The sequence below is a fragment of the Cydia splendana genome, chromosome 2 (genome assembly GCF_910591565.1).
Source record: "Cydia splendana chromosome 2, ilCydSple1.2, whole genome shotgun sequence".
NCBI lineage: Eukaryota > Metazoa > Arthropoda > Insecta > Lepidoptera > Tortricidae > Cydia > Cydia splendana.
The window spans coordinates 26,124,250-26,150,915 of record NC_085961.1 but is presented as its reverse complement, the minus strand read 5'-3'; the positions used below and the strand labels follow the sequence as shown (position 1 = coordinate 26,150,915).

The 26,666-nt window shown below is 39.0% G+C and overlaps 1 protein-coding gene across 5 annotated transcripts in view; it reads right to left on the bottom strand.

Moving 5' to 3' along the window:
* Positions 1-26,666, bottom strand: part of LOC134806003 (tyrosine-protein kinase Fer) — a 69,533-nt gene that overhangs the window by 5,295 nt on the left and 37,572 nt on the right. The window contains exons 3-9 of one of the 5 annotated variants that reach the window (XM_063779191.1): positions 11,104-11,200; positions 8,043-8,244; positions 6,633-6,770; positions 5,916-6,164; positions 3,239-3,340; positions 2,500-2,608; positions 1,238-1,420 (exon numbers count right to left, since the gene is read on the bottom strand). In XM_063779191.1, coding sequence (XP_063635261.1) covers positions 1,238-1,420; positions 2,500-2,608; positions 3,239-3,340; positions 5,916-6,164; positions 6,633-6,770; positions 8,043-8,244; positions 11,104-11,200 — 1,080 coding nt within the window. The other 4 variants (XM_063779193.1, XM_063779188.1, XM_063779190.1 and 1 more) reach the window with 4 other exon arrangements.

The following is a 26,666-nucleotide window of genomic DNA, read 5'->3' as shown; positions in this document are numbered from 1 at the left end:
GTTAGTGCACTTGACCCTGCCGGTAAGATAAAATGACATGACAAAACATCATTAGATTATGACCCAAAACCAAAACTTTCCTTGGTTTACCCATATGACTCACCACTAAAGAATTAAGTGGGTCGATGTGACGCTTCTTTCTAATAATACGTAAATTGGGTCAAGTGTTAGGTTATTTATTCCCCTAATAATGAATATCGCAGAGCCAAGTCATTCAATTAGTTCTCACAACGAAACAGCACGCGTTAAGTGTACTTGTAACGAAAACAAAAACGAACGATTGATTTCAAATTACATGCAAACACAACATTCCAACAACAACGATACAGAAATCGGACGTACGAATTCTTCTTCAACTTGTAATTCTTGTAGCTGCTGTAACTCCTGCAACTGCTGTAAGTCGTGTAGCTGTTGCAATTCTTGTAACTGTTGTAATTCTTGCAGTTTTTTCAAACGCTTCTTACGCCGCGGCACCACCACCGGCGGCGGCAACTCCGAGCGGGTTATGTACATCGAAAACGGATCATCCATCACGGCGATAGATAATTATATTATCACTTTATTATTATCTCTACATAATCACCAGACAGCAACCGAGAGAAACAGGATGCGGTTGATGTAAAACTACCGACTGAAACGCGTTTAGACATCACGTAAACAGGGAAACGTTCGAAGAACGTCGCAAGTTCGCTTTACCTTGATTTTGAAACTGAGTTTTGGAGCGAGGCGGTGCTATTTTAATTTCATTTGAAAGCTATCCCGAGCGAAGTTCGCACGCTCGCGCACGGCGCGTCTATAGTTAGAACGTCGCTGACGAACTCGTGTGTTTGTACGTTGTCGTATACATTTTGACGCGTGTAAAAATAAGCCTCATGCATCCTGCGAAAGCCCATGCCTTGCGTGATGGCGTTCGCCTGCAGGCGCCGGCGGACGACGCCGCGGCGACCTTCGACCATCGATCAGCGTGCGAGAGCGCGTGACTTGTCTTTGTACAGTTTCAATGGATCGAGGGCAACCACCGCATCGTCCCGGCCGCCGGAGGAGAAGCCACCCGTGCGAGTGATCTTCAGTGTTAGGCTCGCACACTCACCACACCGTTAGGACAACTACGTTTTCGCCTCCTTCTCTTCTTGAAGATGCCTTGGTTTACACGACAATGCACATACACGTCCATGCGTTTGGTCAAACGTCTCTTAAGGACTCCGAGCCGTTTCTTGCGGCGGGTCCCGTCGGTTACCGAGTCGGCGGGCCCCTCGCTGCTGCTGCGGTAGGTTTTGGGGGGGAGGGCCGGGCTGGAGGGCACGGACTTGCGCCGGAAGGGGCGCGCGAACATCCGGAAGAAGGGTCGCGGCGGGATTATGGAGTGCAGCCGCAGGCGCAGCGCCTCGGTGGACGTTTTCGACCCGATCGAGGAACGCTCCTGAATTCAATTACCTTTTAGTGTCCTTATTAAGCAGAGGCTTGTTTGTTTTGGGTACCGATGGCTTAACTACTTAACATAAGGAAACTCTTAATTGTGAGCTCAATAAGGAATACTTACAAAAACGTAGGTATTAACGTAACGGTTACTGCAGACGTTTGTAGATGTAGATTTTAGTTGGCGAACTCTAATATTTTACCGGAAATCAGAAGGTTAACTTGTTAGTTGCTGCCAGATACCAGTTTGTTATCTTAATCATGTGTTTGTTTGTATGCGTTCACATATGATAACTAAAAAAACTCATAACTCACGTAGCTCCGCTAAACAAAACATCTTACGCGCAATTTCCGATGTACGAATGTTATTCTGCAGCCTGAATTAACAACGCGTAGATTTCAAGAATTAAACCATGATTCATAAAATACAGTGGCTAAATGTAGATCTACTTCACAAACACCATTTCATTCAAGTGTATGTATAACAGGTTCATAAACACTTTAGAATGATACTATGGCTTGTTATGACGTTATTAGTTAGCAGAGTTAAAAATTTCGATTATAGACAATATTAAATAATTTAATAAAATACATATTAATGAAATTCACGATCTCGGAGAATGAATCTTGGATCCGTACCTGATTAACCCTCAAGTCTCAATTATTCTGAAAACATTGTGTATTACAAAGAAATATTATATTGACAAAGTATCATCAGATTCCCAAGATACCAATTTCCCAAAATATTACATGGTTTAATTTAGTTGAGAAGAGGCAGTTCTGAAGAAACTTGTTCGCCAAACTATGCATCTCACTCTCTCATTAAGCAAAATGTAAGACGCAAATACACATTGGACCGAGATATTGGACAGATCGAATACCACCCTTAAGTATACAGTACAGTACAGTATACGGTAAAGTGTCATTCTATGGAACATGCTAACTATGTAAACAAACCGCCATATGGAAATTGTCAAAGAATGACGAATTTACTAGTGACTTTTGGTTACATAGTTAGCAAGTTCCATAGAATGACACTTTACACTGAATATTCACGCTTATCTGAACCAGCAGTATACTGACCTGGTGGTCGGTCGAGCTGCCGTCCAGGCTGTCGACGCCCACCGTCTCGGCCGACAGGTCGGGGCAGCCGCTCGGCGCCTCCTCGCACCCCAGCTCCGCCAGCGCAGACCTGTTGGAAAACACACATGATAACATAATATATTACTCGCAGGATAACTGCCAAATTGTAAATGTTTATGAACACTATACACCTGACCTTAGCGGCCTGTCTGGTAACGAAATAGTCGGTTCTTATGACTATGTATTAATGTAACGGGTGACTACTAACAACTACATAATTTCATGGAAACAATCAAAAGTTAAACACGTTGATTTTAGGTAGGTATGCACCTCTTATCGGTTTCTAAGGAACATGCATGACACACAGAGTAAGTTGTGTGAAGAGTATTCTTAATCTTGGGGTATTACCTTGCGTTTTACGGTACAATTTAGATCCAAGAATCAAAGACCACGAACCAAGGCTCTCTCTCTCTAGAATTTTATGAAGTTGGAGAATTTGTTGGTCCGCACGATCGCTAAAAATGTTAGCTAAACCAAATTACGGCTGCGGGCGCAGCATGGTTCCATTTTTATCGCCTATCACTATGCCCGTCACTTTCGCACTTAGATACTTGTTAGAACGTGACAGGCATGGTGACAGGCGATAAAAATGCGACTTGCTACCGCCGTTTTTACGAATCTACGTCACGTTACGTCAATGAATGGAGGTTGTAGCGTACCAACTGAGTGTGGTACTTACCTAATCATCTCTGCCTGCTTGGCGCACTTGCGCTCGGCCATCCGCAGCTCCAACAGTTTCACCGGCTCGGACGCCGTCGCCGGGATCGGCGGAGGGGAATGCCTAGAACAATAGTAACGATACAGTACTGTACTGTTAGGGAGACACATCGTATACATATATTTTTTTTTATGTATAATTAACTTCAATATATATTTAGAATACATTTTATTTTACAATTTCCTTACACTAATAAAAGCTTATATAACGTACTAGCACAATAAGAAGATAAAAGTAAATATAGGTAGGGCTGGATGAGCATATATTACATATTATATTATAACATTTATAACACCGCTATATTGATTCATTTGCTGTAAATTATTTTAGGTAGCTTCCAGGTGTAGTGTTTTCCATCGTATTTTCTCGAAAACGTTCGTATTTGTCATGCTACTTCAGTCAACTTCAGTATTTTTTGTACAGAGACTGAGTAGACTGACTGAAGTAGCAAGACACATTCGTACGTTTCCGTGAAAATACGATAGAAAATAATCATGCACTACATATCTGTACTCTGTGCAAACTAGACATATGTAGTTAGTAGGTATATTGTACCTACGAAGTGTGTACTTTTTTAACTATCAAAGATAATCATGCTGATAAAAATGTCCGCTAACATTGAGTATCCATAACTTCCGTAAGTAGTAAATACGTGTTTAGCCTACAATTAGTTTCTCACAATCTGTATTATGTGTACTTGTTTATTTCTTCTCGGCAAGGTACTAATTTAGGCTAGACTTCCGTAACGTTATCGCGCGACCTAAACAAGTATTGTGTGTTTACCCCATTCCACTGTGTTTTCCATACATCAAGTCGTATGAATATCCGATTTCTGTGACGCACAGGCTTTTTTGTGTAATACATAGGTAGGTACATAATAACGATCATAATAAGCCAGCAATGCGCACTGAACACTATTTCAACACAATGCACTTGCAATGTAAGCTATATAGTTAGGTAGTAGGTACATAAAGATAAATATCATCAGCAAACAAAATAATGTAAGAGTTATAATTATGCTGATCACATATTTATGTGATCAAAGTTATGCTACCGCCGAATGAGTATCAGGAAATATACTCGTAATTTTATAATAATGTAGGTATGTTAGGTATCCTTAATGTTCGTTTATACTTTTATTTTAACTTAAAGTGGGGAAAAATGCATTTTAAATAAGGTAAAACAAGTAAAAAACAAATCAACCAACAACCAATTTTAGTAATGCGTAAATCCCCAAAATATACCTACATCATATGTATTCAAAAAACGTGCAAGAAAAATATGTAATCAATTTACCTACCGAATATTTATTTGCCCACAGAAATGTCGTTGCATAATTGACCTTAATTGAAGAACTGCAAGGTTTATTATCATACATGTCAATGCCATTGTCACCGTTGGTGAGCCTGAGGCTGGTGCTGTTCTTGCAGACGCCATTGGCGTCCGACACGTCGTGCCTAGAGATGGGTCGCGGGTATTTACCCAATTTACCCACCCAGGTAAATACCCATCTACCCGGTATTTACCCGTATCTACCCAAATGGACGGGTAGATTCATTTCTTGTTGCACATGTCGATTTGTGTAAAAGTGGAGAAATAAACCGAGTTAATGGTTGTAATTATTGTGTGTCATTTAAAATGAAATGGTTTAGTGAAACCTGCAGTTGTAACTAAGGAATTTTTAGTGCAATTTTGATAAATATTAAAAAAAGGCCGTCATAAGATTATTTTTTTTAGATTTGAGTAAATTATCGTACTTATACGTTGATAATACACATTCCAACTTCGGTCGGCGGGGGGTGTGGTTGGGGGGAGGGGGATAAAATAGAACTTTTTCATATTTCTTGGAATTTGTCATTAATATCGAAAAGTGTTGTATGTACAAACTAAAGTAGACATAATTTTCTACAAAAAAGGTTATATACATTTTTGTCCTAAAACTAACTGTATTTGACTTATGAGCTTCCCAAGTTGTGATACTGCACAATTTTTTTTTATGATCATTCATAAGTAGTCTTTATTTTCATCTTTCTAATGTATATTAAAAGCGTTTTAAAACATTTCCGGAAGCCAGGGAATAATTTTACACGATTTTCATAATTGTACTGATATATTAAAATCGAACTTCACCTCATAGCAACCTTTTCGTAATTAGTTTGAACATACATTTTATGTAACATTATAAAAAAATACTTAAATTAATCTTATTTATACTCACATACCATTAAACTCATTAAATTTAAAAGAAAAACGAAAATACCCGCGTATTTACCCGCGGGTAGGTAAATATCGGGTATTTACCGGGTAAATACCCGCTTTCGGGTATTTACCCGGGTAGTTACCCATCTCTAGTCGTGCCTGCTTCTCGCGGTTATCCTGCGGCGCGCCCTCCTGTTCCGTCAGTTTCTCCTAGTGCACCGTCCGGTTGTCTACAGCCCACACAGCAACTAGTCCTACCTGTCGATCCCATTGACGCCGTTGGCGAGGCTGGTGTTTTTGTTCTTGCAGACGCTGTTGGCCGCCGGCACCAGCTGCGCCTGCTTCTCGCGGTTATCCTGCAGCGCGCCCTCGAGTTCCGTCAGTTTCTCCTACTGCACCGTCCGGATGTCTACAGCCCACACAGCCACTATAGTCCTACCTGTCGATCCCATTGACGCCGTTGGTGAGACTGGTGTTGTTGTTCTTGCAGACTCCATTGGCCTCCGGCACCAGCTGTGCCTGTTTCTCGCGGTTGTCTTGCAGGGTGCCCTCAAGTTCCGTCAGCTTCTCCTTAAGCCACTCTACGGTAAGGTTGTCCACTGTCAGTTGGTTGGGCTGCAGCTTGCCGCTCGTGTCCTCCACTAGACTCTCGTCGAACGTGAACGATACTGGCGTTGAAGGGGGTGATCTGAAACAATTTAGCAATTCATCAAAAATATTTATTGTCATTTTTTAAAACAACACGCATGTATCTGTTTGTGGAACCATCGTATTAGTAAGTAATTCATTTATTCTGCCTATTGTTTTCTGAATTTTATTAATAAAAACCATTCGTATTCTCAGTTAATAGAATCATAAAATACCTAACAGGGCCTTTTCCTGCTCATAATTTAACGACCATCACCCATGTCATGCAAAACAAATTAAATTTGGAATCATATCATAACCACAATGATAATTAAATGATCAAAATAATATGTAACTTTTCTATGAACTCCTAGTACTTGTGGGGCTTGAGGTTCTGTACAGTGGAGTCCACCTTGCACTGGATCTCGGATCTCTCGAAACTAGTCCGTGTTGGCATCCGACTGCAGGTTATGTAAATAACATGATAGCTGTGTGATTAAGTTACGAGTAGGTAACCCTACGTACTGACTTGTACTTCTCAATGAACTCCTTGTACTCCTCGTGGGGCTTGAGGTTCTGCACGGTGGAGTCCACCTTACTCTGGATCTCCCGGAACTTGTCCGTGTTGAAGTCCGACCGCTGCACCACCTCCAGAAGGATGTTCTTCCTGTTGACAAGAAATATATAGTCGAGGTAATTTCAGGTTAAGGGCCATAATCTCAACACACAATATCGGAACACCGCGGTGGCGCAACTAGTCGCCGACCACCAACAAAATGTACAATCGCCTACTGCGCTTGCGGTGCTCCAGTTAAGAATAATTTGCCTTAAACCTTGCAACCGAGCGGCTACCTGCAAGGCGTTCAAACAAGTATCGCCCTAAAAGTGGCACACCGCGAGCGCAGGCGATTGTACCTATACACTACTAAACTACTATACAGCTGCGCAATCAAGCGAACACCACACAGGTGAGATATACCCTTCATAGAGTATACTTTTTGCTGGTCGCCGTTGTGTTCCGGTGTGATATGGCCCTTACTTTTTTCATTCCACCAGCCTAATAATAGACTGCTTTTTTAAGCAGATGAGTTCACAGTTCAAGTTATTAGCTCTACTATAACTATTCCGTAAATTATTTCACATCGATAGTGTCACGTTACTGAAGATTGATTATACATATTTGTTTCTGTAATACAACAAACAGTTGCATTTATTATGCAATATTCATTGATGAGTCGATGGCTGATTTATTTAATATTTATACAAATCTCGCTTTGCTTATAGTGAGTAGGTAGTAAGGTAGGTAAAAAAAAACCCCCGCCGCCGCCGCCACGAGCCGCGAGGAGAAGAGAAAAGTGGAGCTGCCAGAGGGTGGAGTAGCGTTTGACGCGCCACCTACCTACCACCACCTAGGTACATAATATACTGGTGTACTGACCAGGAGGTGGCGGTGGCCTCGCCCTGCCGCCGCTGCAGGTCGAGCAGCGCGGGCAGCGCGGCCGTCCGCAGCGCGCGCTCGCACTCCGTGGCCTCGGCCAGAAGCAGCACGTACTCGTTGTGCGCCCGGTGCAGCCGCCGACACGCTACATGTTACACTGTACTGACCAGGAGGTGGCGGTGGCCTCGCCCTGCCGCCGCTGCAGGTCGAGCAGCGCGGGCAGCGCGGCCGTCCGCAGCGCACGCTCGCACTCCGTGGCCTCGGCCAGGAGCAGCACGTACTCGTTGTGCGCCAGGTGCAGCCTCCGACACGCTACATGTTACACTGTACTGACCAGGAGGTGGCGGTGGCCTCGCCCTGCCGCCGCTGCAGGTCGAGCAGCGCGGGCAGCGCGGCCGTCCGCAGCGCACGCTCGCACTCCGTGGCCTCGGCCAGGAGCAGCACGTACTCGTTGTGCGCCAGGTGCAGCCTCCGACACGCTACATGTTACACTGTACTGACCAGGAGGTGGCGGTGGCCTCGCCCTGCCGCCGCTGCAGGTCGAGCAGCGCGGGCAGCGCGGCCGTCCGCAGCGCACGCTCGCACTCCGTGGCCTCGGCCAGGAGCAGCACGTACTCGTTGTGCGCCCGGTGCAGCCTCCGACACGCTTTGCCGTACTTGTCCCGCGTCTCGTCCAGCTTGCGACCACCGCGGCTCGTTGGACCTGGATTGTGCACATATTTAATGTCAAATATCAAGCCACATCATTAAAAACTAGTGGCTCTGTGAGCTGTAGACCTCGCGAGCAGAGCTTAAAACTGAGTAAATGTATGGCGCCGTTGTTTAGAAGAATTTAGAGAATCTAATTTGACAATTAAAACCTTATCTAGCGAACCTGCTTACAATACGCTTAGCCCGCGCTTGATAAATAAATAAGCAGTTTTGACTTATACAGTGTTAGTGATGGTACTTGCCATAACTATTCCAAATTTTAGGTACCTACATCAAACGGTCTTTGAGAAAAACGCATTTAACCGATTTGCTAGACCGAAGTGATCCCATAAGAGCACCGTGAACAAAGTTTTGTACGGTGCTCTAAAAATACGAAGTTTTTAATTTTTTTTAATAAAAAAATAAAATTAAAAACAATAATTGATATGAAATTTGAGTGTAAAAAAATACAAAAATTTAAGTAATTACTGGGGATCGAACCCAGACCTTCCGTGCAAACAAAAAAAGCGAACATTTGCAAAATACACCATGTTAGTTCTTACATTGAGGTGACGAAATTTAGCTACTCATTCTCAAGTAAAAACTAAATATCTTAATACCTCCAAAACCAGCGAAATAAAATTTCTGAATTTTTGGCCATTTAATCTGTAAACATGTCTTAAAAAGAATACACTCTTATAATACCGATACGACTATTTGTTTAAGCGCGAGCTATCACAACTTTTCCATTTTGAAAAATTTTCAAAAACCGGCTCGACAAAAAAAAATTATCGAATCATAGAATTCGGTTACAAAATTTCACGAGAATCGGTTAAGAATTGCGACCTGTAGAGGAGAACATCCGGACATACAAAATTAAATATCTTGATACCTCCAAAACCAGCGAAATAAATTTTCTGATTTTTTTGACATTTAATCTGTAAACATGTCTCAAAAAGAATACACTCTTATGATACCGATACGACTATACCGATCAAGAAGTTGCAAAAAAAATCGTTTTATATAATAGCCCGAAATATTCGTGTTGCATCTATTTCTCAGTGCCAATAGAAAAAAAAATACGTATGCTTCAACAATTTTCTATATAGATTAGGTGTAGTCTGTAGAAAACTTTTAAATATCACTACAGTACCATAGATCACCATCTGCAGTCGATGGGTTACCGTAAAGTTTTGTCAAGATGGACGCCTCATTGCTTTGACCGATGCTCAACGTGCATTACGAGTCAACATTTGTGAAAGTCTGCTGTTGCGCCCCCAAAGAAAGAGCTTCCTGGAGTCGATCTTCACTGGAGACGAGTCCTGGGTCTTGTACGAGAACGTTACACGAAAAGCCTTTTGGATGCCTTCCGATAAACGGCCACCAACACAGCCGAAAAGCAGTCCGCATGGCCAGAAACTTCTCCTGTCAGTTTTCTGGGATTCGCAAGGAATGTTGTTGTGGAAGTTACTGGACGACCATCAGACTATCAATGCCGAAGCCTACGTGAATCAACTACAGAAGTTGGCGAACGCTGTTAAGAAAAAAAGCCAAAACGACTCGAAGTATCATTACTTCATGATAATGCAAGACCACATACGGCGAAAATGACCTGTAAATTTCTAAAGGAGCTCGGTTGGACAACAATACCTCATCCACCTTATATTCCTGATCTAGCACCTTTCGCCTATCATCTTTTTCGGGCTTTGAAACAGCATCTTCGTAAAAAGAAATTCGAAAATTCCGGCGACCTAAAAAATGACCTTACCAACTTCTTTGTCTCTCAGCCACTTTCACTCTGGTCTAAGGGTATTGAAACTTTGCCTAACAGATGGTTACATGTTCTAGATAATGATGGTGATTATATTGTCGATTAATTGTTTCAATAAATAATTATTACAAAAAAAAATAGTTTTATTCCAAAGTGGGAAAAGAATTATGCAACAACCTAATAAGATCAAGTGCGCCGTGAGTGCGCCATAGTAAATCTATGGCGAACTTAATCTTGGAAATCGCCGGACAAGCTATACGAGTAAATGAATAGATATTATAGGACAATTTTTACAAAGATCGACCTGTAAGCTCAATAAGGCTTGTGTCGTATGAGATAGTTTTACATTTTAAGCGACAAGTTAATGCATCTATCAAGATGCATTAATTTATGGACAGATTTTAAAAAGAACACTGAACGGGTTTTTAAAATGATTCCTCGGTATCTAAATCATTAACAAAACTTGATTAGCGTTAGCGGTCACTACAAGCTCAGGCATATAGTTTTAGACACAGGTCCTTTTTTTTGTTCCTATTAAGCCAATTAATTAGGTTATAAATTATAAATGTTGGGCAAAAAAACATCTAATAAAATATACTTCCAACGTCAACTTGACTTCGAACGTACGTAATATAAGGTTTTATCATAAAATTATCCTAATTATTTACCACGCAATGTAAAATTAATGTCTTTGTCTACTATACGAGTTATAGATAATAATGGCCAATTAAAATAGAAGAGATGATTGAGAAGTGGTAAAGAAAGCCGGTGTACGAGTACGTTGCACGTCGCTAGTCCGGATAATACACTCGGTAAGTATTGGGTGCACGATGAGATTTGCAAGTGACTGTCGATCAAATTACCCCGCTTTCATACACTTCTGAAATATTCATGTAGAGTACTGTAGATACATTTTCTCCTACTTGAAAGCTAAAGTGGAGTATCTCGAAAGAAAATTGCACGAGACTTATATATAATTACCTATCTAATCTACTAAGGTTAATTTTCATTATCATATGCTTATGTACGTGTGCTTTCTCATTCATTACCATGCACTAAGTATCAGTAAAGCATAAGTAATGTCGTCTAACTTACACTTACATTTTAGGTAGTTCTCCTCGAACTTGGCGCGCATCTGCTTGTACGACTCCAGGCACTTCTGGTACTCGCTCTGCTTCCGCGTCACCTCCTCTGACAGCTGTAATAGGACAGATAAAATACAGATAAAATAAAAATGTCTTTATTGCATATAAAAAAGATGAATAGAGACGAGATTAAAACACATTATGCCTAATTTCTCATACGAGTTAAATTACAGGGGTCCCCCTACTAGGCTAGGTCTAAAGCAGAAGGTATGCTGGGTTGGGAGATTAGATGGCAGTCGCTTTCGTAAAAACTAGTGCCTACGCCAAATTTTGGCAATCAGTTACCACGCGGACCCCTGGCTCCGATGAGCCATGGCTGAAAGCCGGAATAACGCCAGGAAGATGATGATTATCCCTGTCTGAGGTTTTTTATAAACCAGATGGTATCAGGGTAAAGAAAAACTGCTTCAAATATGGTCCTAATTGACAGAAAGCATTGAAACTCTATTAGGTAAGTACAAAATAAATACTTAGACGTAGAGAGTAGTCGTAAAGGCGGGTAATTTAAAAAATAGATATGTAATCACTTTTATCGACTTCTATTCTGTGGTTGTGCATTGCTCTGCTTACCACCAGTGTGAAATCCACAAGGAATAGAACCCTATAATTATCGGCAATTACCAAGCAATAAAGACAAAGTGTCAATTGACTCAACTTGAAAACTACAACTTTCAAATCAAGACTCGAGAAATGTAATTTTATACGCATCGGAATCGAATCAAATTACAGACATCGAGGAAAATGATCGAGAAATAAAGTTGCCTCTTTGCGAGAGATGTTAAGGAGTAAAACAAGATGTAATAAACCGGTGCGCCAATAATAAACAATGAAATTAATGATAGGCGCGGGCTGATCGATGAAGCGACTTGATTGATCAAAGACCAGAAGGTACCGACGTGAGGAAAGTTTCTCACGAGCCGCTTGTAAATGAACACCTGAATTGCTTTTCTTTAAGGCTGCTCTACACAATCTTACAGATATGTCGATAAATCGTATCGAATAAGTCATAAGAAGATTACGAAGACTGGTCGTCATATAGGTCGAAATTTTAATCGCAGAATGAAGCGCGTTGGTTTATTTTCTACTTTAATACTAATTTGGGGACTCTAAACCGCTAAATAAAAGACCACTAATCATTGTTCAACCCAGCGTCAATGGCATCAATGTTCCTTTTTTACACCTGTAAAGTTATAATTTGTAGATTTTATAACATTTTTGAAAGACGACCGAACAGAAAACGACCCTTCGACTTGCTTGACAATTCAGTCGTGAGGCGCATAACATCGCTAGAGTCTGGCTACTGAAATATTACACAAATGTTTGGCGGGAAATTCAAAAAATCTTGGGCTTCACACTTTGTGTAGTAGGAATTATAGTTTTGATACTAGACAATATTTTTGATTTTCTGTGCACGCGTAAGGTACCTAAGGATATAAGTTAGGTAAATATAAGTCTAAGCTAAGTATAAGTCAGTAGTAATAATAACCAAAACTGTGAAATTGTGAACCATCAATTTTTGCTACACCCTTTCCAGGGTCCATGTATATAACATCTGTACTATGGTATGCAAATAAAGATCTCTTATCTCTCTTATCTTAAATATAGGCACGTTGACGTGCACTCAAAGTAAGCTCAAATAATTTCTACCACTATGTAAAGTACAGTCAACGATAAACACATATGTTAAGACGAAACAGGAGCTGAGTTTTAAATATTTTAGGCAAATATACCCATCTCGCTAACGGAAGCGGCACCTAAAAGTAGTGCGATAAGGACAAGGCGAAAAATCCTGCGTAAAAATCTCAAAAATCGAGGTTTCGTACTCCTCTGTTTCCTCCTCCTAAAACTTAACCAATCGTAACCAAATTTGGAAATCTAAATGATTATGAAATTATCTGTGTCGGACCGTTTTGCTTTTTTGGCTAATTGATATCAGTTTTGAATGCCACGCCTCTCATTGCGGCATAGTCAATTAGGCCATTTTGGCCATTTTTGAAGGGCTCTAGCGCCTTAAAAAACAAAAATATCAAAAAAAGCAAAACGGTCCGACACAGATATTGACAATATTAATCTGTGTTGAAAAAATCATTGCTCTAGCTTCAAAAACCACGGAGGAAAACGAGGAGTACGTTTGTATGGAGAAATGACCACTCCCGTTGGCTCTTAACACTTTCTCACCATATACCATTGTAACAAGGCGAAAAATGAATAGTAAGTAGTGTAAACAAGACCTAGCTCGATGATACCGTAATATTAATCCATCATCAAAAAAATACATAAATACTATGCCAAATATGCTAAATGCTAAGTATCAAAATATTTATAGAGCACCAACCTCCTGATTTGTTTACATTTGTTTAGGAGTTGTAAACATTGCAGTTTTTCGTTATAGGTACAACGCTACACGTCGACTTCGCACATTGTCGTAATTATTTACGAGCTTAAATAATAGTTTGCGAACCTCACTCAGTATAGACATTATTAATATTATTTAAAATAAACCCCTTATAAACCGCAGACAATTTGAATGAATGACATAAATTGACAACTGACTTTTAGCTTTTTTTTAATCATAGACAATTGGTGATACAACAACGAAATATCTGTCAACAGTTTTTGGCTAGCCAGACTTCTATTAGTTGTCAGACATGCAAAGATATAAGACAATAAATACATAGGTATTACGTTATGACGAGACTATCAGCTGTTGTTGATGACACTTATGTTAACGTCAATTTATCAACAGACATGTATTAAGTTTGATAGGTACTTAATTGCTTTACATTAGGTACATTTTAAATAGCATTCTCTAACTTAGCCATTAGCCGGCACTCAATTTTGTAATTTTAAAGTAAAGATTGCCAAAGCCTGTCCTAGATTTGGCAACAACACTGTTGCAGCCACCTTCATTAAATCTTTAAGTAAGTATATCTACCGTCTTTTGTATGACGTAGTATCATGATGACTATGTAGTGTAGTAAACGAAGCAAGTTGTTGTATGGAGACCCATGCATTAATTCCTCAGTCGATGAAATTTTGCTTGGTTATTGTAAAGTATGAGCTGAAACTAACATATAATTTATATAAAAAAAAAACCGGCCAACTGCGAGTCTGACTCGCGTTTTTAGGGTTCCGTACATAATTCCGACTCACGCTTGACTGCACATTTCTAATAGGTTTTCCTGTCATCTATAGGTAAAGAACTATTTTGTGTATTTTTTTAAAAAATTTAGACCCAGTAGTTTCGGAGATACAGGAGGAATGGTAATGTTTTGGCTATTTGTATTTTCTTAAATAACTTCGAACCTATGTATTTTAAAATTATAAAAAAATATGTCCATCTTTGGGTTACTAATTTACATACGCGTACCAAATTTTAACTTAATTGGTCCAGTAGTTTCCGAGAAAATAGGCCGTGACAAACAGACAGACAGACGCACGAGTGATCCTATAAAAGGGTTCCGTTTTTTTCCTTTTGAGGTACGGAACCCTAAAAACACTCCTAAGTTAGGTATTTATACGTAAAAATACAAATCTGTTTATATATTTAACCGAGTAATTCCTCCGTCCAAATTTTTTTTACCAATTAAGTTATTGGTATTTCTGCTGGGATATTTTTTTTTGTTATTTCATATATTGTTGCAATCAGTGTTGGCCGAACGTTAATGCAATTGACCATTAAAAATTAACCATTGAAAAGGTTAATTGCCATTAACCATTAACCATTGAAGGAAAATTAATTATCAATTGCATTGATCATCAATTTGCATTAATATTAATTTATTTCGAACCACTAACAATTAAAAAGAATTAATGGTTATTGCTTTACAAACCATTAAAAATTAAATCAATTTTGAATGAAAATTAAAAATGTGATTGATAATTAACAATTAACAAGAATAAACATCGTAATTTTTGTCTCTGTATTTTTATGCAGGGTTTTCCCATATGTTCCCCGCGAAGACAAATGGGAATTCACCCATTATTGGTAATTATTGGTAATAATGGGTGCTTATTGGTGTATTCCCATTTGTCCCCGATTCGCGGGACCTACGCCATGCATGAAGCTGGGACAAATGGGAATGTTTTATGTGAATGAATATGAACGGCGGGGTACAAAAGGGATACACCCGATATTAGTGTTCCCATATGTCTCCGCTCCAATGAGATGGGGAAAAATGGAAATATTTCTATGCAGCGTCTTTTCCCATATGTTTCTATACACTCATTATAGGTGCATTCCTATTTGTCCCTGCCATATGTGAGTTGGAGACAAATGGGAAACGGGGGCAAATGGGATTTATATGCAGAGCCTATTCCATCTGTTCCAGGTGGGAACAAATGGGAAAACATCAGAAAATGATGTGTTCCCATTTGTTCCCACCTTATTGGTGTGGAGACAAATGGGAAACGGGGTAAATGGGATTTATATGCAGCGTCTATTCCATCTGTTCCAGGTGGGAAAAAATGGGAAAACATGGTAAAATGATGTGTTCACATTTGTCTCCACACCAATAAGGTGGGGACAAATGGGAATGTTTTATATGAATGAATATGAACGGCGGGGAACAAAAGGGATACACCCGATATTAGTGTTCCCATTTGGCTCCGCTCCAATGAGATAGGGAAAAATTAAAATATTTATATGCAGCGTCTTTTCCCATGTTTATATACACTCATTATAGGTGTATTCCTATTTGTCCCTGCCATATGTGAGTTGGAGAGAAATGGGAAACGGGGACAAATGGGATTTATATGCAGAGCCTATTCCATCTGTTCCAGTTGGGAACAAATGGGAAAACATCAGAAAATGATGTGTTCCCATTTGTCCCCACCTTATTGGTGTAGAGACAAATGGGAAACGGGGACAAATGGTATTTATATGCAACGTCTCTTCCATCTGTTCCAGGTGGGAACAAATGGGAAAACATCGGAAAATGATGTGTTCCCATTTGTCTCCACACCAATAAGGTGGGGACAAATGGGAATACACTCATTATTGGTTATAATGGGTGCATTATTGGCGTATTCCCACTTGTCCCCTATCCACGTGTCCTACGCCATACATGAGAAGGGACAAATGGGAACACATCATTTTCCCATTTTTTCCCACCTGGAACAGATGGAATAGACGCTGCATATAAATCCCATTTGTCCCATTTCCCATTTGTCTTTACACCAATAAGGTGGGGACAAATGGGAACACATCATTTTCAGATGTTTTCTCATTTGTTCCCACCTGGAACAGATGGAATAGGCTCTGCATATAAATCCCATTTGTCCGTTTCCCATTTGTCTCCAACTCACATATGGCAGGGACAAATAGGAATACACCTACAATGAGTGTATAGAAACATATGGGAAAAGAAGCTGCACAGAAATATTTCCATTTTTCCCCATCTCATTGGAGCGGAGACAAATGGGAACACTAATATCGGGTGTATCCCTTTTGTTCCCCGCCGTTCATATTCATTCGTATAAAACATTCCCATTTGTCCCAGCTTCATGCATGGCGTAGGTCACGCGAATCGGGAACAAATGGGAAAACATCGGAAAATGATGTATTCCCATTTGTCCCTTCTCATGTATGGCGTAGGACACGTGGATAGGGGACAAGTGGGAATACACCAATAATGCACCCATTATAACCAATAATGGGTGTATTCCCATTTGTCCCCGCGGGGAACATATAGGAAAAGACTGCATATAAATATTTCTCATTTGTCCCCACCATATTGGTGTGGAGACAAATGGGAACACATCATTTTCCGATGTTTTCCCATTTGTTCCCACCTAGAACAGATAGAATAGACGCTGCATATAAACCCCATTTGTTCCCGTTTCCCATTTGTCTCCACACCAATAAGGGGGGGACAAATGGGAACACATCATTTTCTGATGTTTGCCCATTTGTTCCCACCTGGAACAGATGGAATAGGCTGTGCATATAAATCCCATTTGTCCCCGTTTCCCATTTGTCTCAAACTCACATATGGCAGGGACAATTAGGAATACACCTATAATGAGTGTATAGAAACATGGGAAAAGACGCTGCATACAAATATTTTCATTTTTCCCCATCTCATTGGAGCGGAGACAAATGGGAACACTAATATCGGGTGTATCCCTTTTGTTCCCCGCCGTTCATATTCATTCATATAAAACATTCCCATTTGTCCCCACCTTATTGGTGTGGAGACAAATGTGAACACAATATTTTCCCATATTTTCCCATTTTTTCCCACCTGAAACAGATGGAATAGACGCTGCATATAAATCCCATTTGTCCCCGTTTCCCATTTGTCTCCACACCAATAAGGTGGGAACAAATGGGAACACATCATTTTCTGATGTTTTCCCATTTGTTCCCACCTGGAACAGATGGAATAGGTTCTGCATATAAATCCCATTTGTCCCCGTTTCCCATTTGTCTCCAACTCACATATGGCAGGGACAAATAGGAATACACCTATAATGAGTGTATAGAAACATATAGTGTAGAGTCTCATGTTAAAATATGTATCACGATCTGATAATTCACTGAAGCTTGTAATGGTTATTTTTATTTATAATTTTCATAGTTCCAAGCAAAAGTAACATTAATTATTAGTTTATGAAAAAAATTATTTAATTCCATTAAACGTTAATGCAGATTGACAATCAATGTAATTAAACGTCTCAAAATTCAATTCTAACTAATTTTAATTATATTGATGCGTAATGCAATTTATTAATTGCGGAATTAATGGTTAATGCAATTGATTAATTGTTAATTAGAATTAACCATTACGGCCAACACTGGTTGCAATACGTTACATGAATATTTCCGGTGAAGACGAAAGTTTGAACGGAGCATTTTTCCGTAAAAAGATATTAACGATTTAAGACTTTAGGTATTTACTTAAATACTATTATTATTATTCTTTGGATATTTATACAATACTTTTTAAACAAACAAACAAACAAACAAAATTTACTTTATTCATGTAGGCCTAGCAACAAGCTCTTATGAATCGTAATTAATCTTAATCTAATTATCAGAGCAATTTATTGATGTTAATATTATTCCATAATAAAATTGGATTATTATACATATCAAATTTAACACTAAAAATTTCACAAAAGGATCGTCAAACATTAAAAAGATTGTATAAAAAAATACTAGTCTAGAATTTCTAGAATAAAATCTAAATGTCAAAAAAAAAGCATAAGTGACAAAAGAAGTAGATAGTATTACATCGGAATATCCATTTCCTCATCAATAATCAAATATACCTAATAAATAAATCATCATTTCGAATAACAATTAATCCCACGTTGTAATATCATTCATGTAGTCTTGTGTGGTATAATAAGCTTTAGAAATAAGTTTACGCTTTACATAATTCTTAAATTTATTAATAGATAATTCAGTAATATGGTTTGGAAGTTTATTATAAAATCTTACACAATTACCCATGAATGATTTTTTAATTTTATGGAGCCGAGTGAAGGGCACTGCGAGCTTATGTTTATTTCTAGTATTAATATTATGAATTTCACAATTTTTCCTAAAATTTACAATATTTTTATGTACGTACAGAATATTCTCATAAATGTATTGACAGTGCACTGTCATTATGTCAATTTCCTTAAATTTATCTCTAAGTGAGTCTCTATGGTTCATTTTGTATATTGCTCGAATAGCCCTCTTCTGCAGAACAAAAATGGTATTTATCTCTGAAGCACCGCCCCACAGTAAAATACCATATGCCATAATGCTATGGAAGTAACTAAAATATACTAATCGAGCTGTTTTCACATCAGTTAACTGACGGATTTTGCTCACTGCAAAAGCTGCAGAGCTCAGTCTATTCGAAAGAGTAGCAATTTATTTATTGATACTTTATCATATTGTAAAGTTTTTTCTGGCTGAGGAATTACTGCGGGGTCCACTACCTTTATTTACTACACTATATGGATATGACAGTCGAAAACATATTCTTGTGTGACAATTATGTCATTTCTTCTAACATGTAAAATATTTAAAACCCTGGTTTTCTGTAGTAGGTATAGACTTTTGGAAGTCTGTTAAAATATGCAACCAGACTACAAAAATAATTGATAGACTCCTTATATGTAGTTCTTATTCATCATAATGGGTTTAGTACTTTTAGTAGGAGTGAAGGTACGCGGTGGGTGGATGGAACACTAGGTAGACATAACGTAACTACACACCCACACTGCGAAATTTATAGCAGTTCCTTTTGGCATTGCCCTTCCTTTACATGTGTATTCGGCAAAATATATTTAGGTACCCGATTCTGCAATAATTGTAATCGAAATCCGTTTTCAACCTATATTAAGGACAGTCACGAGCAAAAATTAATGAATCACGACTTTATTCACAGCAAAATGTAGTCCTCTTATAAATGTATTTAACGAAACAGACACTTATCATTACCCGAGAATACCAGTACCAGGTGTACCCTTATGTCCATGTTGCGAAATATGGCTATAAAATATGAGGCCTATTGCACCGAGCTGCCTTTCAAAATGATCGCTCACCTATCTAATTTAGAAAACATTGCCCCTGTGTGGCTGCCAGCATAACTTGACTTCAGCATTGGTTACAGCAATGCCTAACCAGTGTTCAACCTATACTGGCACGGCCGTAGCGACGCGTTCGATAGGATACGTGAACAGTAGAGACGCGAGCGCCGGAAACGGTTCGAATTACAATCCCATGCCAGCGTCGCGAGACGGACAGACGCGTGCGACATCACAAATTAACATCATAGGTACGGTCAGCGAAGAAAGTGGTCTACCACTTTTCGACTCTATTAATCAGATGATAGACCACTTTCTTGGCTGACTGTACCATACCAAGATATGGGCTTTTGCGTCTCAATTAAGTAGAACATTGCCACTCATGCCATGAACGCGCACGTTAGGACATAATATCAATAACTAAATGACATCTCATCTCACGAGAGTGAGATCGATTTTCCGTCTTAGAATAGTTAAAAAAAAACCGTTAAAAGAACTAAATTGAACTGTACGTACGATGACGAATAATGATCATTGACAAATTTGTAAGGGCCAGTTGCACCATTCACTAACCCGGGGTTAACTGTGGTTAAACCTGGAGTTACCATGTTACCAGTACAATTTGAAAAAAAAAAGAACAGGCGTCAGGCATTCGCTAAAAATATCCAGCAGGCGAAACAGCAACCACGTAAACGTGATTATGTAAACAATTCTAAGGTTACAAAGAATGGCGCTAGTTACGTAGCAGTCACAGCCGGAATAATAAACAACCCTGATACCATGAGTAAATCTGGCGAAAGGGAAGAAAGTAAAGTCAATATTTCATCTGATTTACTCTCCAAGGCTAAGGATCTCATGAAGAGTTTACAAGCAAAGGGATATCCCGCAGAAACGATTCTTGATTTTGTGTTGGAACTCATTAATGGATAAGTTGCCCAACGTGCTTCGAAAAAGAAAACAGTGCTTGAGAATTGTGCACTGTAATATTCAAGGTCTTCGAAACAAATATATTGAACTTAAACAGTTGGCGCTAAAACATGAACCGGATATTATAATATTAAATGAGTGTAAAATTGACTTCACTAAAAGCAAATATAATATACTGGGTTTCAATAAGATCTATGATGCCAGGGCAGCTCATCTTGTTACGGCTATGTATATAAATCAAGGTCTTCCTTCGCTGGAATCTTACTACGGTAATCCCAGGAGTGGAAGACGTAGACAGGTGTATAGAGGGTGTGGCCATTAGGTTGGAAACATTAAATGGCGGTATAATTATACGTGGTCTGTATAATCCACATCTACGCTTTAATCAAATCCGAGCAGATTGGTAAGCATTACTGGAAGATAACACTACTTCAATTAATGTTGGAGATTTGAATTTAAGGATGCAGGAACTTGGACATACTCAAACACAGGCAGCTGGTAACTTAGTAAGACATGCCATTAACAATAGAGAGGCAAAGCTAGTGCATACCAACTTACCATCGCGTCCATGTCACCGAGGAGACGGAATACTCAATGTTGCACTAGTTACACAGGAGGCTATGGAATTAACTTATCGAACTAAACAGCTTGATTCTATCTCATCGGATCATTATCCATGGCAATTAGAGGTAGACATAGAAACGTCCGAACATATCCAACTTAGACGAACCATGCGGAATATCACAGTAAAGCATTTGATACCCTAAATCTGAATAAATTATATAAAAAATTACAGCAAAGTGGTATACAGGGGCCGGCTCTGAAATTGATAAAAAGCTATCACACAAATAGGTACAATACGGTTAGTATTGCAGGAGAACAAAGCGAGCTGCTGCAGTCTAACCAAGGCACAGCGCAGGGCTCGATAATCGGACCAACCGAGTACTTAATTTATGTCAACGATATGTGCAACATATTCAGGGAGGCCGCTGTGTACCAATTTGCTGATGATACTTGTTTAGTAACAGCTGATACAGACATCTTAAAGGCACAACGCAGGATGCAGCGCGAATTTGATGTATTATGCAAATGGTCCCATGATGCAGGATTAACCATCAATTACCAAAAAACCAAAATACTACATATAAGGTCACCCTACATCAAAACTGACATAGTACCCAAAATCATAGCACACAAACACTCTTGTTTGCATGGATCAGGTTCGAGTTGCAACTGTGAGCCCCTAGATATAGTAGAACAGCATACATACCTTGGATTAATTATAGATAATAAATTTAACTGGAGTCCGCACATTGACCATGTATGTAAGAGACTAAGAGCCGTATTCAGTAATCTAACAATACTTAAAAACAAAATGCCGTATAATACACTCCGCCTAATATACATGGCTATGATGGCTGACTCCGTAATAAATTATGGGATATCTAGCTATGGTAGAACCCACAAAACTCACCTACAAAGAATATATAACCTACAGGTAAGAATCCTTAAATCCATTGTACCGCTAAAAATCAAATATAAATATAAACATAATTATGAAAAGTTATTTCAGCATTGTAAAATAATGAATGTATATGATAAAGTGAAGCTAGCGATAATATTAGAATATAGACATAAACTGGGAAGTCTGAATAGGTATGATAGGCCAAATAACCTTAGAGTACTGATAAATAAAAAACATTTCAATATACCAAGTAGTAACAACTTTTATGGGCAAAGAGTCTGGTCGAGTTATTTGCCACACATCCTAAATAGTCTTCCTAGACATATAATAGATAACTTAGAAGATAAGCCTCATAAGCTGAAACTAATGTTAAAAAAGTACTGCATGAACTGATAAAGTAGTTAAGTCAAAAGTAAATATAAAATAGATACACATTATGTTATATAAATTAGATTAAAATATAGTAATAATAACGTCAATGATGTAACTAAAAGAAAACCTCTCACTTAGCTAATAATCTATTATAGTGTAGATTAGGTTAAGTACATAAAAAAATATTGTAAAATTTATTTATAATAAACAGTTTAAATTTAAATTTTTTTTTTTTAAACTGAATCTAAAGAGTCCCGAATCAAATTTCAAAACATTATTGAAGCTAATCTACCACTTCCAGAACCAAGTACAGATGCTGAAGCTGCCTCATATGTCAATAAAATGGAAGAAATACTGACTGGGGCATTAGATGAAATGGCACCTCTGCGAGAGACAAAGCGGAGAGAAGAACTACCGATGAACATCCAGTATATGATACTACATCGCAACCGCAGTAAACTAAAAGCAAAAAATGCACCGCCAGGACATATTTTACGTCGTATATACAATACTGCTAAAAACATTCTGAAAAGAGCACTACAAGAATATCGAGAGCTTCAATGGAATACCGTCATTGAAAGCCCCGTCGATAACTTCTCTAAAATGTTCTGTCTCTGAAAATTCAACGTTCACTTAAAGCTAAGCCACAGCGTCTTCCTGACCTGCCAGGAATGTTGACAGAAGAAGATACAGTTAACACGTTGGTCGATACAGCAGTTGTTAAGGAAGCGAATATAGATAAAGATCACAAAAACTCTGAAATATTTACACCATACTAACCACTACCGCATACTGACGTGGAGGAGGTAGTACGAGCTCTTCGCCTCTTCAAAAACAAGAAAGCGCCAGGTCCCGATCAATTAAGGGCAGATACATTGAAACTTGCTGGTCCTGCGTACCACAACGGCTTGGCATGCATTATAAACTATACTTTACACACGGGCTATTATCCAAAGAGATGGAAGCTAGGTGACTGTATTTTTCTGCATAAACCGGGCAAGTCCCATACCGAGGCTGCTTCGTATCGTCCCATTACGTTACTAAGTATCATGGGTAAACTCTGCGAGAGGATCATGTACAGGCGAATTCTGTCTGAAGTTAATCGACTAGAACTCATTCCAGAATATCAACATGGCTTCACAAAAAGTAAAGGAACGGGTACCCAAATCTTACGCACTGGCAAAGTGATTACCGACGCTCTGGCTCAGGGAAACAGCGTAGCCATGGTCTCGACTGATCTTAGTAAAGCGTTTGATTCGATTAATCACGCGGGGCTAAGTAAGAAACTGTTTGAAGCTGGAATGGCAAATAATCTAATAAAATTAATTGAGAATTACCTTTCCGGCCGAGAAGTGCGTGGCAAACTTCGCACGTTGTACGGAAGAACAATACCAGTTCCACATGGTGTTCCACAAGGCTCCATTCTGGGACCAATCTTATTTAATATATATGTGAGCGATATACCCAAGAATAACATAGCTGGCTTAACGTTATCACAGTATGCTGATGATTTATGCATTCTCAATGAAGCTTGTCGTCCAGATACTGCATCGCGACGTGCAGCATGGGCTGCCAAAACGGTGATCAATTATTATAAGGAATGGGGTTTGAAGTGCAACGTCAGTAAAACGGACTGCGCCATGTTCACTAACAAACGAAAATACAGTCGGACCATACGCCTCCAACATGAGAACTTGCCAATCAAATCGAGTATTAAATATCTTGTGAGTACACCTTGACCAAAGATTACTCATGAAAGAACATGTAAAAAACACAGTTAAAAAGGTTAAACAGGTTCGCGGTATGCTGGCGCCAATTATAGGATGGTATAGTAAGGTCTCGCTGGAGACAAAAATAAAAGTAATAAAAGCGACTCTGTTACCAATAATAGATTATGGCATAGTTCAACTCTACCCTAGGGTGAGTAAATCTAGGTTGACTGAATTAGAGAGACAATACCGCATGGCATTGAAAACAGCTGCTAATTTTCCGCGTAACACGAGTTCAGAAATCATTTGGGAGATGCTTGATGAAGACCCATGGTACATACGTGCTAGAGACCTCCATGAAGACATGCTCCGGAAGCTAAAAGATCAGCAAATTCCGGGTCTTACGCAACCCGGGGACAGATATGATAAGCCGAACCACCATAATCCTATGTTGCCTGGTCTGCGTACTGGTGAAATTGATTATGTGTGTAGACACGAAAGAGGAAAACCACTCTCCAAGCGAATGGCCCCACCTCGTATCCCTGTCATTTAAACGTAATACATAGCTTTCGCGTGAGCCAGTTCATGTCTGAACTGAGCCCCATTTACTTTACATTAGATCTTTTTGATACCTAAGACATATATGTAAAATACTACTGCTTGCACTTGGCGGGCCACTTAAATTATATAAAATAAAGTTTTATTCTATTCTATTCTATTCTACAATTTGACACTTGGTTAACGGTTAAACCGGTTAACCCCGAGAAGTGGGATGGTGCAATAAGTGGCGCTATAAGTGAATCTTAAAGTTAATCACAATAAAAATCCCTTGGGGGACCTAAGATAGGTGGGAAAGTTTTATTTATTTATTTTATTAGTTTTAATTTATTTACTTTATACTTAATTTTAATAATAGTTTATAAGTTTTGCTATTGAATAAATCTTGAATCACTGTATAAAAAATCCCGTTAATAATGGAAATTCAAAATCTTGTATAAAATACTTGTAGTCTCATTTGTTTGAATAATTATTACGATACATATTTTTTTACTAATAAAATCCAACGTCTTCACTGTAGATATGGACTGAGTCACACACATGTCATCAATATTCGATTAGCCAAAGTGCTTCTGAAGTTTGAACTTTAGGTGAGGTACCTACACCTACTCCCAACTAGGAAATACCCAAAACACTACAATGACAAAGATGACGCTAGACAACAAAATCTGCACAACGAAGATAATTTTAAACTACCTAATACCTACTACTTTTTTTGCTGTGGATGAGTATGACAATGACCCAGCCTGATGGAAATAGATAAACCAGCAGGTACCTAAAGCACGAATAGATGAAGAAAACTCTGTAGCTGCTGTGACAAAGTCCGATCGGTTCTCAGGTGGCTTCATCATCATCTCAGCCATAAGACGTCCACTGCTGAATATAGGCCTCCCCCTTGGACCTCCATTCGTACCGGTTGGAAGCGACCCGCATCCAGCGACTTCCGGCGGCCTTAACAAGGTCGTCTGTCCATCTTGTGGGTGGACGTCCTACGCTGCGCTTGCTAGTCCGTGGTCTCCACTCGAGCACTTTTCGACCCCATCGGCCATCTTCTCTGCGTGCAATATGGCCTGCCCATTGCCACTTCAGCTTGCTAATCCGGTGGGCTATGTCGGTGACTTTAGTTTGTCTACGGATCTCCTCATTTCTGATTCGATCACGCAGAGAAACTCCGAGCATAGCCCTCTCCATAGCTCGTTGAGCAACTTTGTGTGGTGGCTTACAAAAAATCAACTCTGAAATTCTAAGGTTACTATGAAGAACTAGGAGACTGAATGTTTCCATACAATAAAATTTACGACTAGAAACAGTCTAGGCCGAGAGCAACCAGCCCTTAGGATTTAATATTTAGGTGTTATACTGGAAGTCAGGAAAAATGGAATAAACACTTAAAGGAAAAACGGCGCGTTAAAGACGTGTTAAAAATTGGTACGAGTCATTCCCTAAAATATTTTGTTACATAGAGTAAGTTTAGCACCACATAAGTCGTAAAGTACGTATAATTAAATTAATGTGATATTTTAGGCAAAATGTACCATTGTCGGTCATAACATAACGATGGTTTTTACAATTTCTTTCTATGGCGGTCGATTTTGTGACAACCGATAGTGGTGCCTTTTGTCTGAATCCGCCATAAAATTAATTAGAATGATAATGTAAAAAAACATTCATGTTCTGTTCTGATATGAAAACTATTATTATTGAAACAAGAAAATATATAGTGCTTAAATAAGAATAAATTAACCCGTTAGATAAATAAGCGAATTATCAAGTCAAGACAAGCCTCAGACATGAATGGCCCTAATTCATGAATGAGTCTCATGAATAGGCAACAAGACAATGTAATTCTGAAATCTCACGATTAACAACAATGGACTATCCCGTCCTGTTAATGATTGGCAGCCATAACTACTTACATCCACTCAGGCGGGACCAGAGCAAAAAGCCGTATAAATATAT